General features: G+C 43.6%; 1 protein-coding gene across 1 annotated transcript in view; it reads right to left on the reverse strand.

Annotated features, from left to right (window-relative positions):
- Window positions 1–350: 350 nt before the first annotated feature.
- The window catches only part of sema6bb (sema domain, transmembrane domain (TM), and cytoplasmic domain, (semaphorin) 6Bb), a 128,132-nt gene continuing 109,931 nt past the window's right edge, over window positions 351–18,551 (reverse strand). The window contains exon 17 of the mRNA XM_046392830.1: window positions 351–6,600. Coding sequence (XP_046248786.1) covers window positions 5,696–6,600 — 905 coding nt within the window. The 3' untranslated portion in view covers window positions 351–5,695. The remainder of the gene's footprint in view (window positions 6,601–18,551) is intronic.

Raw genomic sequence — 18,551 nt, forward strand, 5'->3', positions numbered from 1 at the left:
GTGTCCAAAGTATCGAAGAAAAATATCTTTAAAAATCTTTTGTAACTTCAGGGACTGAACATTATGAACTACTTTACATTATGCTACTTATTTTTACTTTGGCTATACTTTTACTGGTACCTCTTTACTCAGAGTTTTCAATGCAGTTTGCTTTATCTCAAACAAAGTATTTTCTCACTACTTTTACCTAAGTAAACAATATGAATACTTCTACATCTCAACAACCTAGTAGGTAACACCAGATTTATTCATTTCATACTGCATTAATCATCATGCTGCATGTATTTTATCATACTGAGATTATATATAAACGAAATAAAGTGAGTCAGTAATGACACGTGAGAGGATGATGTCTGAGCGGTTTATTAGAATAAGAAAACTGACATAGAGCAAAGTCTCCATGCGGAGTGACAGGCAGAGCTCAGGACAATGTGGAGAATGGTGAACAACTGCTGGAGTGTGTGCGTGCGTGTTCAGTGTGCGTCAGTGTAGTGTATGTGTGTACTGTGCAGTTGTCGGAGGGTGCATGCACGTGTTGCTCTTTGCGTGACGACAGACAGATTTCTTCGCGGACACAAGCACACACACACTTGCATGTACTGTACAAATTCACACGTCGCTACTTCTGTACACACACAGAGGCTGTGTCGTCATGCAGCTACTGCACTTAAATTACATGTAAGCGTCAGGATTATGTACACGCAGTAGGGACATGTGTTGTCATCTGTGTTGCCTGTCCCGGGGTCCCTGGGTTGACAGAGGAGCCACAGGACAGCAGGGTCCTTCACAGTAGCAGGAGACTCTACTGCTGGGAAAAAGTAGAATCAGCCTGTATGAGTTCATTTATTCTTCTTCTTCCTCCTCCTCCTCTTCATCCACTTCCTTTCAGATTCAGCATCCAAACAGGACACAACACCTAAGTGCTGCTCACAGTACTGCTTCATTGTCACTGTCAATATAATAATCATGATAGTCATCGGGTTCATCTTCATTGTCGTCATCAAAGCCGGCACAACAGAGAATTGAAATTGAAATCATATACAATAATATTCCATATAATTTCAAACCAAATATCTACCACAGAAACAAACTATAGAAATAACAAACATGACAAAAATGATCAGTGCTGACTAAATACATCTACAACTATACAAAAATGATTTTGTTTTCGCCTTGTTTTTGTGCTTTTTTTTCCTCTCAGACATTGGCTTGGAAGGAAGCAGTTTCATGTCGTGACTCCCGAGTGTGATGGGTAATTTCATCCAAGTCATCCTCTGTACCTGGACTCTTTCTGGGGCACAGAGCACATACAGTACAGTGGAGCACTGTGGGGCAAGATGGCAGTTATTGGCTGGGTGGGTGTGGGGGGGGCATCACTGGGGCCACACGGCACAAACAACCCCAACACACAAAGGCATGGTCTCTTTAACACACACGCACACGCACACGCATGCACACGCACACACAGACACAACCTGATCAATTAAAAACAAAAACAGACTGGGTCACGAGGGCTGGGTGGGAATTTCATACACGTGTGTGATGATAAGTACAGGGTAGAGATGGAGATGGATGTGTGTGAGTGTGTGTGTGTGTGTGTGTGTGTGTGTGTGTGTGTGTGTGTGTGTGTGTGTGTGTGTGTCTGTGTGTGTGAGTGTAGAAGCAGAGGCAATATGTGCTACATTTAACAAAAAACCCTCCAAACCCAATCATTTCTTAACAAAGGAAAGTAATTTCCTGCATGAGAAGCTTTGAAAATGTCTACAAAATTGTAACACATTAAGGATTTGATGTGAAATAAAGCAGGATTTTGGGAATTACTTTGATATCCGTTATCGACTCATTACATTAACCAGCTAACCTTCAATAGAGACAAACAGGACAAATGCACAGGCTTACATTAGGTAGAGAGTGTATGCTGGGGGGAGCGCTGCAAGGAAGAAAGAGATGGATGGATAGTGTGTGTGTGTGTGTCTTCCTGTAGTTGCGGGGACAAAAATCTGTTTACACAGCAACATTGTGAGGACCTGCCTTATGGGGACGAAATGCACGTGCCCACAGTGTAAATCATTAAATATTAGGGTGAAGACTTGCTTTAAGGTGAGGTTGAGGTTAGGGTTAGGATTAGGCAAGTAATGTTTATTGTTATGGTTAGGCGGTGGTTAAGCCTTGAGGAAATTAATGTAGGTTCATGTAATGTCCCCTAAAGTCATGCAAACACAACTGTGTGTGTGCGCATGTGTGTGTATGTGTGTGTGTCTGTTTGCGTGCAGAGAGATAGTGTGAGTCTGTTAACAATAAAAAGGGGCCTGACAGACGAAGAAGACAAAGTGCAGCTGTTGAAAGAGGAGGAATGGGAATGACATGAAGTATGTAAAGAAATGGGAGGATGACGGCTTTAATAAACAGACTGACTTCCATGAGGTTACACCTGAATTCTTTAGCTCCTCTGTAATGTTGAACTAAGGTAATCAAATTATGCACTCAGCAAGATAATATCATATACAGTACCTTTCCTAGAATCACTCACTGCCGGCCTATTTCAAGCCTGAACTCTATTTCTGATGTTAATTCAATTGCCTCCCAAATTTGGTTAAAGGGGCGACTGTATTTGTCTGTATGCGTGTGTGTGTGTGTGGCTGGTGGTTAGTGGAGGGGTAAGGAACTGGTTGAACATGCACCTCCCTCTCAGGGCTGATGTGTCTATGGTAATCTCCTCAAGGGCTCATCAGGCCATTAGAGGGCTGGCAATGTACTTTGCCTAATCAAGCATGTTTAGTGAAACACCGGAGGAAATGCAGAGCGAGGACACGGGTGGCTGGGCAAGCCAGTCGAGACAGAGAAGCCTCATTCACACACACACACACACACACAAGCAGCACTCAGGTCACAGCAGAGATGGAGACAGCGAGATGAGGGGCCGGGCTGGTGGAGGGCTCCGTATCCTCAATACTAATGACCTGTTTCAGGGTGGAATGTGTAAAGAACACTGTACTAATGTGGTGAGGCAGTAATGCAGTAACATCATGTTCGCTCGCCTGACCTCCTCCTCTGCCCTTGCTTTCATAAATCTCTTTCACTGGCTTGTCTCATGCAGTACCTCCAGGTTTGGCTGTGTATTTTTCAGGGTTAGAGATTGAGTCACTTTACTGTTTTGGTACCAACAGAAAGGTGTTGGTGGCAGCTGGTATCCTGTTTAATTTTGGTATAAAACAGTTCTAAATAAAAATTTTGACAAATGCACATTTTTATTACTTTATTTTTGTATGACTGCTTGAGATAAGGCCATTACTGTCACTTCTGTTCTTTGCAATTATATTGGTCTTAGTATTGAAACATTTTAAATATTACCCAGCCATTGTGTTTTTACATTAAACCTTCATTAACTGGTTGTTTGACCACTTGGGATCAGCAGAAACAAGATGTAAACACACCACTGACATATTATTGCTTTTTAAGATAAACACACAAACAGTGTGCAAAAACTTGCCTATTCATTCATCCATGCAAATATAGAGCAACATTATCATCATTTGGAGGCATGTTTCTAGCCACCTGATAAATATTAATCCAATTTACACTTTCTTCTGAGGAAAATATCTGGCTCTTCAGCTGTCAGAGTGAAAAATGTATATTTTAAACATATTCTTAAATTACAGTCTCAAAAACTGTCATACTGGTATACTGAAAAAAAATCTAATTGTTCATAACTCAAGTTTTTGTACGTCGTCATATTTTCTTGCGTATGTGTGTTGTGTATCTACCAACAGAACCAAAGTCCCCTTCAACTAAGCCAAGCCCAGATTCTCCATTTTGGCTGCACTATTTTGTATAAATTCAGTAAGTTTGAAAAATGAAGGATAACAATGAGAGAAAAACTGACCAGAGCTGTTTTTTCCACTCAATGTGAGTCATGCATTCATACATGGACACAAACCAAAGAAGACTCACTTGCACACAAAAACACATCCACACCATGACCTATATGAACAATAAAGCTATCTCTGGATCTACATTTGAATCGAGAGTGGACAAGAACAGACAAAAACAGAAAACATCAAAGAATCAGACAACGCAGTGAAAGGGTAACTCCACACCCAAGTACACCCATGCCCATCTGTTTTCTTTATCTCGCTTTTGTGGTGAAACACACTGAAAGACAGAAAGGGACGGATCCACAAGGGATGACCATTGTGACAGTAAGCAGTGCCCCAAGTGTGGCCTCAGCCCCAGTTTCAGCCCTCAACTCCTCCCTGCTGTGGCAAACCAGTGAATACCCGAAGTGGGTGAAGCACAAGAGATGCCCGGTCCTGGGTGGTACATCTCACATGACGGATGGAGCTGCTGTCCTCCTCATTGATATTCTGCTAGGCTGTGGTGCTGGGCTAGGTCCCTGACTCTTAGCGGCTATTTGTTGCCGCAGCCTCCTCCTGCTTCTGGGGCACAAAGAGGCTCAGTGTCGGGCAGAAGAGGCTGAATGGAGCTCCCAAGCGGCCGGGCCTCACAGACCCAGTCAGACAGCCAGACAGCCACAGCTCACATTCCCTCCTTCAAATGGACTGCAGAGCCCAGGGGGGCCTCAGGTCAGGTCAGGCAGGCCCAGTCATACTGAGAGGCATCTAGGGAGGGAAGAATGGAGGAGGGATATTGTTCCATTTCCCAGTGCCCTGCTTCTTCTCACATCTCTAAGCTTCAGTTTGCTTTGCTGAGAAACAAGGTCATACCATGAAATATCAAATGAAACTGGCTTTATCTTCATCTTCATGTGTTTCTTGCTTATTATTGCTTTCTTTCACATCATGATGGCTCTGTGATGCCTCTGAGGTGACCAGAATCACAATGATTTCTCAATGCTTCACCAGCCACTGGTCAACCATCCAAACCTTTGATTGCTAAACACATAGATCTTCAAAGAGAAACATAATAAAATCCATTTGTCTCTCTGTGATCGTTTATAAAATGGGAAAATTCTGTCAACATCAACCTCCTCCTCACAGAAACTTCATTATATAGTTATACTTCACAGTTAAAGACAGGACACTGGCTGGGGTTGTTGTGGCCACTCACATTCACACACACACACACACACACACACTGCATGATTCATTGAGAGTCAGTGCCCTCTGGCACGGCTACAACAGTTTTTAGTCTTGTCTGAAATCCTTAGTAAAGCACATTGTTGTCTGCTGGATGCCAATGGCACAAAAAAACAAAAGCAGAAACAAAATTTCACAAACAAGATCCAAGGTGTCAAAATGGTGAACAAAATGGTGAGAGACCTTTCACATTTGGCGCTGTAAGCAAAATTTTCATTTTTAAATCCCCATGTGTTCCTTTGAAAAGCTTCCCTTTCCTTTGCACCCCTCTCTTTACCTTACTGTTTGTCCTGTGGTGTCAAAGTCAAGCTCTGCGGGTCGCACCACCTGCAGAGCAGAGGGGTGCACCTCAGATTAAGAGCAGAGGATTGGAGACGTGAGGAGAGTTTTCTCCTCTTTTTCAGCTCGCTCTTTTTTTCAATTTCTCTCTGTCTCTCTCTTCAGTCAGCTGAATGATGTCAGAACATTGAATGACAGTGAGAGAGGACAGACAGGGTACGGTTGGACTGGGACTGTGAGTCTGAGGGGTTATTCCAGTCTGCTGTTGGAGGGAATGGGTGCTCAGAGAGAGCTTGGTGCCAGGGCTCACGTATGTCACCTCACTGGCCACTGGGGGTGCGCTCTCCCATGTTCTTTACTAGAAGATGGCTGAAGTCAGCCAGTTCCAGACCTCGAGGTCCGTGCATATCTGGCCTGATGAGGCTCTGGCGCTGGGGATGATAGGGTGCTCCATTGTTGCTGTTGTAGTTGAGTGCCTCGTGACTCCAGCGAGGCTCCCCATAGTCCATGTGGGGAGTGGGAGCAGAAACCACCCTCCGTCGGTCGGGGGAGTCCTGTGGCGTGGCGGGGTAGATGTATTCTCCCGCTGAGTTCCTCAGGGTGCCGCTGGGACGACTACCACCGTGCTCCCCTCTCTGGGTGGCTAGGATCAGGTAGCGCTGACGCTCGGTGTGTGGGGGCAGCATGACTTCCCCTGGGTCCTCTATCCGGACCATTCCTCCACCACCTCCACCTCCATGCAGGAACTTGGAGCTTAGATAGATGACAGAGTTGTTAGGGCAGGGTGTCCCCACAGCGGTGAGGAAAGTCTGGCTCTGGTCCCAGTCGGTGTCTGGGAGACGCATGGCCCGTTTCTGCTGCAGAGGGGTCTGCTCCGGGGTAGGAAGCAAGCCTGGGTCCATCTCTCCTTTAGGCCAGCCATTGGGCGTGACAAAGGGGTTGTCTGCCTGTGAACGACGTCTCTCACCACCACTGGTTCTTGTTACACTCATTACTGACCCACTGCGACCCTGCCCCAGCATGCTCTGCTCCTTGTCACTTTTGCGGCGGGCTCCATTGGGTCCAGAGCCTCGAGAGTGGCGGTGGCGATGACTCATGATCCAGCAGACAGTGAGGCCAGAAAGGATGGCTCCTGTTGCAAAGGCTGAAACAGCAGACACCACCAGCAGGTTTACAGACACCAGGCCATCAGGCTCCTCCATAAAACTCTCTTGGAGCAGCATTCCTAGAAAGAGATACAATCACACACAAAGGAAAGCCATCAGTCAACTAGTGGAGGCATGTTAATAGCATCAGTATTTCCTGTATTAAACATGTGGGAGTTAACAAACGGTGAGACAAAACGGCCTATTTTCTCTCTCCCCTCTGTGGGTGGTGATGGTTGCATGCTTTCCAGCCAAGGTAGCTCTGGCTAATTGCCTTCATTACGTAAAGTGGATGGTGATTTTAATGGCGGTAATAACTGTCTTCCTGATTGAGAATAGCTCTCAACCCTAACATGTTTCACAACATTAGCTTTATAGGGAGATATGCCAAGTCTGGCATTAAGTTAAAGTTTTGCTAACGTTTACCATGAAAATGTGTTTTGCTTCACATGTAGATGATTGCGTTGTATACACTACTTGTGAGTTTTTATTAAAAAGAGTACATGTTAGCTAACTGTCTGGGTACTTCAGAAGCTGGTTACTTCACGGTTCAGCTTTGCGTCTAGTTTACAAATGCAGTAACGGCCTGAAATGCCTGAGCTTCTTGTCTATGCTGTGAATTTATAAATAACAAGTACTTGTACTCTATATTTTCTCTCATTACATATATATGCAAGGAGCAACATAAGGCATTGTGTTTATAGATAATAGGTGCCATATCAGCAGAAAAGATCACGAATTTCTGTATTTCTCTTGTTTAAGAACATGAGATGAACTCCCTCGGAGAGAACTCTTTATGAATTATTGAAGATATGAATCCAGCTCGACCACAGTGCGGGCTGCCATAGATCAATTAGGAAAATGCCAGAAGAAAAGTTGTTCTTTGCTGCATGAGCTCCTGGGACAAATTCGAACAAATACAATGAAACTGTGCCAAGGGAAGCAGATTGGAGAAAACCAGGAGAAAGAAATAGCAGGGTGTTAAATAGAGAGACAAAGAGAGAGAGAGAGAGAAAAAGAGAGAGAGCGAGAGAGAGAGAGAGAGAGAGAGAGAGAGAGAGAGAGAGAGAGAGAGAGAGAGAGAGAGAGAGAGAGAGAGAGAGAGAGAGAGAGAGGTTGCCTAAAACTAACTGGAACATTTGAAGCCTTAGACAAACATAGTAATAGTTGTTAAATTACAACACCAATAGGGAGGGAGGACAGTCTCCACAAGGACAGGGAAATAAATTCTTACTCGCAGAAAATAAATGGATGCCATTAAAAGACATTGGGAGCCACTCACTCACTTACATGCAGCAGAGAAAATGAGCAGAACAAAGATCCGCAGAAGGAATGAGCGAGAATGAAAACGGCAGCAGGTTTTTTTTTTCAAACAAACATACTTTTATTGAGTGTCAAATTCGTTTTTAACAGGGAAAATGGAGCGGGTTGTGGTGCAAATACTCACACAGACTGGTGGCTAATTAATGTGGCCTGTGGCTTGGCATAATAAAGTGTTTCTCTATACACTGACATTAAACTGAGGAATGGCAGCTAAAAACCCTGTGAGAGACTGCTGAACTTCTGCGCTGTGCCGGAGGCACTCATGTGCAAAATAAAGAGGTAGCTGACCAAAAAACACAGAAAAAATTACTTCTACTCTTACCCACAGTGCAGTCTATCTAGTTTCACATAATTCTCTGAGATCTGGAGATATCGGTACACACAGGAGAGAGCTCAAAGCTTGTATGCGCTGGTTGAACACAAGAAATAAAAAAAAATCACAATTGAAAACTTTCTTTGTCTTCAGCTCTTTCCGACTCTTAGCAGATGCTGGTACTGTGCTTTTCACTGTGCTTTAGCTCTCAGTGGATAAAAAAACATTCATTTCTATAGGTGACCAAGGCCCAGAGCAGGATCAAGACCAGAAAAAGCACATGCTCATAATGACAATGCTTGTCAGGAGCAAGGCCAAACTATAAATTTGACCTAAAGAAAATAGTTAGAGAGCTTTTTGTCTCATTATGACTTAAATGTTTAAATGTTTTAAAGTAATGGCTGTAGAATAATCACACCACTTGTGTTTTGACTGATTCCCTATAAACCTTGCTTTGTACTGTAATGTCAAAATGTCTGCCACCGGGCACAAAATGTCCTGGGAAAATAAAGACTGACTGACAAACTGATGGTCATGCTGACACCAATTCTGTCTGCTTTCATGTCTCCATTGCAGACCAAATGAATGAACAAACTCTTTTCTGAATGACTTTATGACAGCATTGCCAGCAACGACACCGTGTGGAAATGCTTGGAGGGAAAGTTGTCTGTTTCCACTTTGACAGAACCTTGTTTGTGTTTTTGTTTTATTTATTCAGACAGTTGGTTCATTGCCAGGCCTTAGAGCAACACTGCACACTAAAAAGTACAGCCAACAAATCACCAGAATTATATTTAACCATTCATCGAGCCCTTGTCACTTAGAATTTCATCGTATTACGTGGACAACAGATCCTTGACTCTATCAATGCAAGTCCACACTCTCAGCTTTTTTTAGTTTTTAGAGACTGAAACCTGGCATTAATCAGCTGGCCTTGTTGGTCAATCAATGTCCTTTTCAGCACTAATGAGTCTTTTATCACCAATCCAATAAACTCAGTGATACACATAGACACAGGCCTTATTTACAGCCTGTTAATTACGTGACATGGACGGTTCTGTTCAGTTCACCATCAGACAAATCCTCCAGAATAACCAGAGATCACATGTTTTTTGGGATTATGTTCAGTCATGAACAGTCATCAAATCCTTGCTCTTCCATAAGTTCATCATATTGACGATAAACATTAATCATGGAATACTTCCATCTAACAGTTGGATCTAAAAAGAATTTTTCATTTAACATTCACCTGAAGTAAGTCCTCACATCTGGCTTGAATTCTGTTTACTTAGCTGAGTGTTAAAGTTGATTCAGGAGGTCATTCAGTTTTGCTGGAAAAACTTGTTTGCTCAATATCTCAAAAGTGGTCTGAGAGCAGACGACAGCTTAGAAATTGGATCTCACGACATATCTTTCTTCGGTCTGTCTCTTTGTGCTAGCCAGATCGAGGTTAAATAGGCAAACACATGCAGACGTCAGCCTTTCTGTGCTCATTTAAGCACCTGTTTTCTTCTATGTTTATAATGAATTTGGCATTTGTTCGTTGTGGTTCTTCTTGAACACACTGTTGGCATCTTTGCTCTTGCAGCCTAAACATTACCTTGATTCTTGCGGTATTTATTTTCAGTTTGGAAAGGCTGCCAGTTCCAATCACATTATTGCTCCTCTTCTCAGTAAAAAGGGTTTTCTTTGGGGCAGCAGATGCGACACAGACAAAGGCATCTGGAGGTTATCAGCATGTTCATCTACTGTGTTCACACACCCAAACACACTGCAGGTAATGAATTGATTCTTTTTTTTTTTATTAAACTGCAGCCCCGATGACTTTGTAAACAAAAATGAAGCACTGCAACCGCAGAAGATTCGGAACAAGGCAGTAACATGATGGGGGCAAAGCAGCAAATCGTCTCTCTCTCACACACACACACACACACACACACACACACAAAAATCACATCTGGAATTGTTCTTGCTGTACTCAGCTGCAGAGGTTTTAGATATTTCTCTAACATTTGTCTCAACTGTGGTCCAAGGTTGCTGTGTGGCACTTCAGATTAAACTCTGCACGGTGCAATAACACAGCTGTCATCTTCATGCAGGAGGAATGGTCTTGACAAGTGTGTGTGTGTGTGTATGTCTGTGTGTGTGAGCGCGAAGACATTTTTGCTTCAGAAAGGAGACAGACTGGCCTTCTCACACTCAATATGCTTCCTCAGTTCCCTCTTTCTCTCTTTTTGACACGGACACTCAGATACGTTAATTATTTTTTGTGAACATGTGAATATTTGTGAATCTTTTTTTTTTTCACGCCAAAACTTCAGCTGGTAGCAATAACCTGAAAAAGCAGATGAAAATGAGAGGACTGATGGATAGATTTGGTGGTATGTGCTTTTGTGTGACAGCAGGCAGGTTTTCCAGGATCCTACTGAGAGAGGTGGCGGTACGAGCAGCAGTTTGAGCACTCTCTCCTCCCTTCAACTCTCCTCTCCTCTTCCAATCCTGCTCACTTATTAAAGCTTAATAGAAGCCAACGGGTCTGCCTGTCAGCCTGACGTACACAGAGCTGCTTGTCTCCAGGCTTCCAGCTCCAATTACAGCGTAACAATGAGAGGAGAGAAGAGAGGAGAGGGATGCTTCAGAGTTTGAGGAGAAGAGAGGAAGGAGGAGGAGAGATGAGGAAGGGAAAGGACGTGAGACAAAAGAGGAAGAGGGTTGAAACAAAAGGGGTGAGAGGATAAGAGGAAGAAATGGCTGAAGAAAAAAGAAGAGAGGAGAGGACGACATAAGTATGGATTAAAGAGGTGAAAGTGAGAGAGAAGAATAGAGGAGGGGAGAAAAGACTTAGTTTGAGCCAAAAACGGATGTGTGGAATGGCTTTTTGGGTTGAGATATTTGTGTACAATATACTAATACAATAAATAGTATGTATGAATGCATAAAATGCATCTGCAGCAAACTGTCAAATTCAGAGTACAAAGGTTTTGAGTTCGCACAGTTTCATTTTTTCTTTGGTATAGGATTTCCTTTGTCTCTAACCTGCAGTCATCTGTTCCTTCACACCCTGTGCCGTCCCTCCCTCCCTCCAGTCCTCTTGTTAGCTGTTAATCCTCTCTCCATATCTCTCTCTTACCCACCACTCCTTTGATCACCAGGGGTGGCGGCATGATGTGAGTAATGGCTTAAAATTTCAAAAGAGAAGCAAAGAAACTTTTGCTCGCATACTTTCAAATCAAGGTCGTTCTTGCACGATCAAATTTAATAAAGTTATCGTGACAGCTGTGTTAATCGGAGTGATTTTTGTGAGGCTTCTAAGTTTTCCCTCATGTGTGCTGCTCTCATCCCCCGCCACTCCCCCCATTCTGCCGGTGAGGAAGGGAAATTAATGAAAAGCCCTGCTAGCTCCTTGCCAGTTGTTCAATGTTTCCCTTGATTAGAGCGCTGGCAGAAGACAGTGTGTATCTGCGCGGCCCATGAACACATTTTGGCGTTCGACAATGGCTTTGTGAACATGTGTGCGTGAGATAAAGACAGAAATGCAGATGAAGGGCAGGATTTTTAACCCGCCATCAGTGATGTTGATTAATCCAAAGCATAATCACGGTTTATCATAACTTGGATCTTTTTTTTAACAGTTTTGCTGATCATTTCCGTTGAGTATGATAGCACTCATCGAACTAATTGCTGAAATCTGGGAACACTGTAGCTACAGCATGATGAAATCTGGCAAGAAAACCACAAGCGTTCAGAAAATCAGACAGGTCTGGGAATCTACCCGGAGATCCCTTAAGATAAATCTGAGGGGTCAAGGGATATTTAACAGGAGAAAAACACTGAAGAAAACATTTATTGTATACTTAACTTTTCACATATACAAACAAGTGCAAGACTGTGAATGCCTTCTAGGAGTCACCATCTGAAAATGTCTGCCATCATCCCCATATTTCAATATTGTGTCTCCCCTCTCTCTCTATCTCTATGACAGTGGGGTTTTCACTTCTCCTTTAAGTGTGGCTGCTATAAACACTTCAGATATCCGATGTGGTCTAAAAGCTAGTTTTTATTACTCATAGGAATAATGAACAAAACTACCAACATAAGACCAACTCTGGAATTAATCCAAATTATTATTATTATTTGAAGAATATAAAATAAGAATTAAAATAACTGGGGCACAAACTTTCCATACTGACATTGATTGTTGTCTGGAAGTGTTAGCTATTTTCAACATTAACAAATGAATTTGGGGGGTATTCCCTTCCTACAGTTCAACTTTCTTAATCAAAAGTCAAAGAGAACTTTTATGCTTTTATGCAGTTTGAGAGGTAGAATACATGTATGAGAAACACAGCACATCAAAACAGAACAAAGAGACTTCCCAGCATCCCAGCGGACCTGTCGATGCCACGAGCACACACATCTGAGCTTGATAGGTTATGACTGTGTCAGCGTACAGCCACTGATCTGAGGAGCTTTCATCTCCAGAATCCACCATTTCTCTGCATGTTAATGTGTTTATGCACGCAGTGACGGCAGGGATGCACGTGGCGTAGCATGTGCGCCGTATGTGAATAAGTGTGCATAGACATATGAATGTGAGTGTGTGTTAATAAGTGACTGCACCCATGGCTCTGTAATCTTGCTCATTATCTTCCTCTCCTGTTCCTCTGTCGATAGACTACAGGTATTGTTTTGTTTCTTGTTTTAGCACGTTCCTGCCATCTTACTCCTTTTTTTTACTATCCTCATTACGATTCTTTTAGCAGATCCATTATATGTCTCATCTTCGATTTCCACTAGTGCCTCTCTCTCACACAGAGCCATACAGTTCACCTCGTGTTGTGAGCTGTGAAGATAACACCAATGTGTGCTCAAGGATGGAAAGAAACTGAGGGAAGAATTAGAGCGCTTTAAAAAGAAGCAGGAACACTGCAGAGCTCCTTACTCAGGCTAACCCTTGCTTGCTCGTAAACCGTGTTTACTCTCGGGATGACAGTAAAAGCATTTACAGTCTCTCGCTGACAGCATTTTCAGAGAACAGCTGAAGAGGGCTGCAGCTGAGTTCTGCATGACTCCCTGGTTAAAAAATAATACATGTATAAAAAGCAGAAAAGCCAACCTTAGCTCCTGAGGGCCAGGCAGACGTACTTGTCTCGCACACGCCTGATCAATATGGTAAAACATTTATGTACACCAGCCATGTGTTTGCAATTAAAATTCCATAAAATCTCCAACAAAAAAAAGAGAAGCCTTTAATAGATTCAGGTCTTCAGCTGGGTCTATTAGTGAGGGCAGATCAGCCTTTTTGGCTGGCTCAGAGTCAAGGTTTGTGATGATGACTGCATAATTACATACCTGCACGACTCTCTAGCTGCACATACATTCCTCTCTTTCACCCCTAGCTACTCACCGTATTTTAATTTTTAACTCTCTCCCTCTGTCCTCATCTTGGTTTCTTTTTCACTTTTTTGTGCCTATGGAAAAATCTCTGCTTGGGGCAAATGAGGGAAGTCAAGAGTGGCTTTTTGGGGAGCTCTGCATGTTAAAATCATCAGGACGGGGGGCCGACTCCCTCCCACTGCTGTATAATCAAAAACTACAGCACTTTTTTTTGTCTCCCATAAATGTTTAGCCATTGCACACGTGTTGCTGTCGGGAATGTTCCTCATTGGATTTGTGGATTCAATTATGTCAGGAGGCCTTGTTTTGCCAATCTGGTCAACCTTTAGCGAAAGGCAGCTTAACAAGGCTGAGTCTGTTAGCAGTTTCAACTGCATCCAGTCCAAACAAAGCAACTGGGCTGTGGCGGACACTGCGGTGAAATAAATTGTTTTCCAAAAGACTTTTGCATGCATGAGAGTGTGCGTGTGTGTATACAAACAGGCGTGGGTTTCTCAGTAGGATGTAGTCTTTGCTATTTTACTCTTTCTCCCATAACGTAGGGGTTATGGAGTTGGCTGTGCATTCGTTCGGTAAGTGATATTCACATTTTAGGTGGAAAGCCAAAAGCATACTGTGGAGGGCAATAATAAATATTCACAAACATGTCACATGCAATAAATTGGAGAGGAGACCCGCATAGCATTAGTCTAACTATCTGCCCAGAGGGCTCATATCTCTCACTCCCAAATCATGAACCAGGCAATTTCAGCTTAATCTTTCTCACATGCCACCTCCATATATCACATCCATATATGGAGCTATACTATACACCCACCAGCTGAAAACACATGCCAATTTGTTTTTATGTTCACGTCCCCAGTGCTGAAGTGTTGGACTTGTTCCTGATATAAATTTCCGAAGGTTTAACAAAATGATTAAACCATCAGGCCTCATGTTGAGGCTGCACGCCATCTGGGTGGCTGATTGAAACTACTCTCACCCCATTCGTTCAGCCACCCTCCTGCTCTGTTAATTTACAGACTGTCTTTAATGAAATGTCTCCACTGTGACACGGACCACGGCCTCACAGGTGGACGTGCCGCCAGGACACATCCTGAGCCGAACGATCGCTCACAGTGACACAGCGCCTGTCAGCTGACCTGCAGTAAAGAGAGTTTAAAGTGATCAATACCGAGGTGCTGCGACAAACCTGCGGGTGAAAGAGATAGGATGAGGCTGATGGACAGACTGACAAAGGAAGTGACTAAGAGAGAAAGAGCAGGAAGGAAGTGTTGGAGGGAAGAGAAACAAGTGAGGAGAGGGTATGAAGAGGATGTGAGACAGAGAGTGACTGAGTGAAACAGAGAGAGAGAGAGAGAGAGAGAAGGAGTGTGAAAAAAGCACAGTAGTGTTATTGATGTGTTTCAGAAAGGAGGGAAAGTGTTGTTTGATGCAGGGAGTTAGGGGAACTCGCCGTGGTCGATTTCTGTCTGAATGATAGACACAAAAACGATCCCCAGTGATGTGAGTGGAGAGTAGTTACAGTACCCTGGATGTCACCCCGCAGGACTCTCTGCAGAGGCATTACACAGCGTCTCCAGGTACTGCCTGCACTTTATTGGACAACTTCTACTCAGCACTGATCTGCCCAAAACCCATATCCTTCATCAGTCCACTCCACTTGTCTGTGTGAGTTTCCTTACATGCACACTGGTGTTTGCACGTATGTTTGTGTGCAATTGTGTGCAAAAAGACTCCAAAAAGGTCCACTCACACAGTGCTTAATGTGCGACCCAGGCCATTTTCTGAAAAACAGCCCCATCCCAATACTTTTGTCTATATAGTGTATTTGATGAAGTCTTTGGACTCCAACACCTTTATCTGTGCCCTTACGTCACAGTTTATCAAGTGCTAGCCTTTTGATTCATATATTTATGGCTAAATAACAAAAAAGTAAAGTTGAATAAAAAATTCTCAGGGGTTCGGCTTTCCCGCTTACTTCCAGTGAAGGCAAATCTTAATGCTTCAGCATACCAAGACATTTGTGGACAATGCTATGCTTCCAGCTTTGTGTTGACAGTTTGGTGAAGGCCCTTTTCTATTCCAGCATGACTGTGCCCCAGTGCACAAAGCAAAGTCCATAAAGACATGGCTGGATGAGTTTGGTGTGGAAGAACTTGACTGGCCCACACAGAGCCCTGACCTCAACCCCATCAAACACCTTTGGGATGAACTGGAACAGAAATTGTGAGCCAGGCCTTTTGGTCCAACATAAGTGTCTGACCTCACAAATGCTCTACTGCATAAATGGGAAAAAGTTCCCACAGAAACACTCCAAAATCTTGTGCAAAGTCTTCCCAGAAGAGTGGAAGCTGTTGTAGCTGCAAAGCTGTCTGTTTATTTAGAATGCAACGTCATTAGAGTCCGTGTTGGATTAATGGTCAGGTGTCTCAATACTTTTGTCTATATAATGTATAGGCAGAAAGTGACATCACTTTTCTCTGACTGAGCACAGAAAAAACACAGATCCAGGCCTCTCAAATAAAAATAACCAGAACTTCACACCTTCACTCAAGCTAATTAAGACAACTCAGTCGTCAGTTCCTCCAAGTTGTGCTATGTAATTAAAAGGATCTATGCATTTATCTCAGAGCAGTTTTATAGGACAACAAATGCATGTATTGACATTTACTGACATTTAACCCAACGTTGTTCTTATTCTTCTTAACAACCTTGGGTTAAGCCAACTGAACTTGAACAAATGATGTTAGTGACTTACATACTGTGGGTAAAGATTGATAATTCAGGAATCTGTGTGTCTCTTTTCTTTCTTTAAGAACATTTTTTAACTACTCAGATGGACAAATGGGCTGTTCATTTGCATTTGCATGGCTTATTTGCTTTACATTACCTCAAGTATTTTTTGAACTTTTAAGGGCACTAGAGGGCCAGGTATACTGTGCAAACTTCTGCATGTGTGGGGACAGAAAACCAGGTTCAAGATACTGGCTCAGATTCTTCAAAGTTTGATGTGTTTTCTGGTGAAAAGTAGTAAAAAACCTAAAATGATCTTGGCTATGTTTGTACTATCCTCACCACCCAAAATCTCACTTCAACCAATTGTTGAAAGATGGCAACCCCGTGCACACATACAAAACACATCTATCAGCGAGGACCTGTGGCTCACTGCGGGGTCAGCAGGCCCCCTGTGTTTTTCAAGGCTCTCTCTGAGGCCTGCTGCTGGGAAGGAGATGTGAGCAGCTGAGGGAAGATTCAGAGGAGGAAGTCAGATGAAAGACCTGAAGCCCTTCAGGAGTCCTCGCACCTCGCCAAGCTTTCCAGAGGCTGAGGTTGCTATTCTTATAACAACCTTATTCTTCCTATTTTCGCTCGCTAAAATTTTTTTTTTTTCCAAAAAATAAACACATATCTGAACTGAAAACCTGCCATACAGTATTCCTCCTGTTCTACTGCTATGCCTAAGTAGACATACACACACACACACACACACACGCGTCAAATGTGTGTTGGTCCTCATATTTCATCAGCAGAGCCTCAGAATTCACAGAGGGGATCAGCTCTGTTCTTCAAGCCTCTCAGAAGCTCCGTGGGGTGGGTGAGATGTGTGAGTTAGAGCACAGTCTGGCATCTGGGGATGCACAGCTACACGCCACACTTCCTCTATCTCTACTTGTCTATTCTCCTGCTCTCTCTCTGTCTCTCTGTCTCTCTTTGCCCTTGGTGTCTGACTTGCGGGAGTGACAGCAGAGGGAGTTACTGTAGAAGAGGAGGACTGTGGCGTCAAGGTTATGCGCCCTCTCTCTGTCTGAAAGAGGAAACCGCATCAAACAAAAATGAACTACTGTGGCGAATGCTCTCTCTTTCCTCTCCTTTTTGGTTTCCTGTCTGTCTCTCTGTTGGGGTTCAAGCTACAGGGCAGCACATTTATCATCAGCAGACTTAAGACTCTCTGCTTTAACTAGTTTCCATGTAAATACAAAGAACTGTGTCGGCTTTATGGGTTTCCCCTCCTAAGCCTCAACTCAGGCCCCATTCCAAACCGCAGCAATTACAATGGAATCGGATGAGACCACGGTCGTAAATTTGGCAACAAATTTTCTTTTCCTGCACAAACATTTCCTTGCAACATTAAAACCACCGCAGAGGAAGGCAGAGTCGTTCCTGGCTCTGCGGCGATCGTCATCCGTTCTTATCATGACGCCACAACAAGGAATCTCCAATCTGCCTTTGCCTCATTGATGTTTCAGTGGACCTCAATTACCGAGCGATTGCATCCCGCTGTTCCACCAGTCAAAACACTGCCTTTCTTCTGGAAATATTTTCACAGCGCCATAATTGCTTCCATCTGTAGCTACACTGAGGCAACACTAGCGGTGTCATTACGGCTGAGTGAGTTCACAGCAAAACGGGTGGCGGATGTGTGTGCGCGAGTGTGAACATTTGCGTGTGTCGGTGTGGGTTTGGATGCGTGCACTTGTAGGGAAGCCTACTCTGCCGTTATCAACAGGGAGGAAGCAGAGATTTGAGAAAAGTGGTGAGTTGGAACAACGAGGCTAATGTGATGAAGCAGGATTTGTCTCCTGTAGCAAGAGCACCACACACACACCTCCGCACACCGCCTCCTGCTCCTATTTGATGGCTGGTTTAGCAGAGTTGACTTTAGCTGATGAGCTGTCTGTGCAAACACAATTTGACTCGTTCCCCCAACAGGCCTACAAACAGCAAAATGAAATGAGGCAGTGGTTAGCTTTTTCAAGCCTGTGGCAGGGCTGCTGTTGGATGTAAGAATCTCTTTCCTTTAGAGTTAAGAGACTCTTGTGGCAAATTAAAAGAGAGAAGTTGGAGGTTTGACAGACCATTTAGCCTTTGTTTGTGCTTTAACTGATCTGTGTGTCAGCAAGGGTCATGACTTGGAACCGCTGAAGCCGGCCAATCAACACGTCATGATGGCCTGCCGTAAGTGAATGTGACGTCTTATACCGTCTGTCGATGCCT

The sequence above is a fragment of the Scatophagus argus genome, chromosome 6 (genome assembly GCF_020382885.2).
Source record: "Scatophagus argus isolate fScaArg1 chromosome 6, fScaArg1.pri, whole genome shotgun sequence".
In the NCBI taxonomy this organism is placed as follows: domain Eukaryota; kingdom Metazoa; phylum Chordata; class Actinopteri; family Scatophagidae; genus Scatophagus; species Scatophagus argus.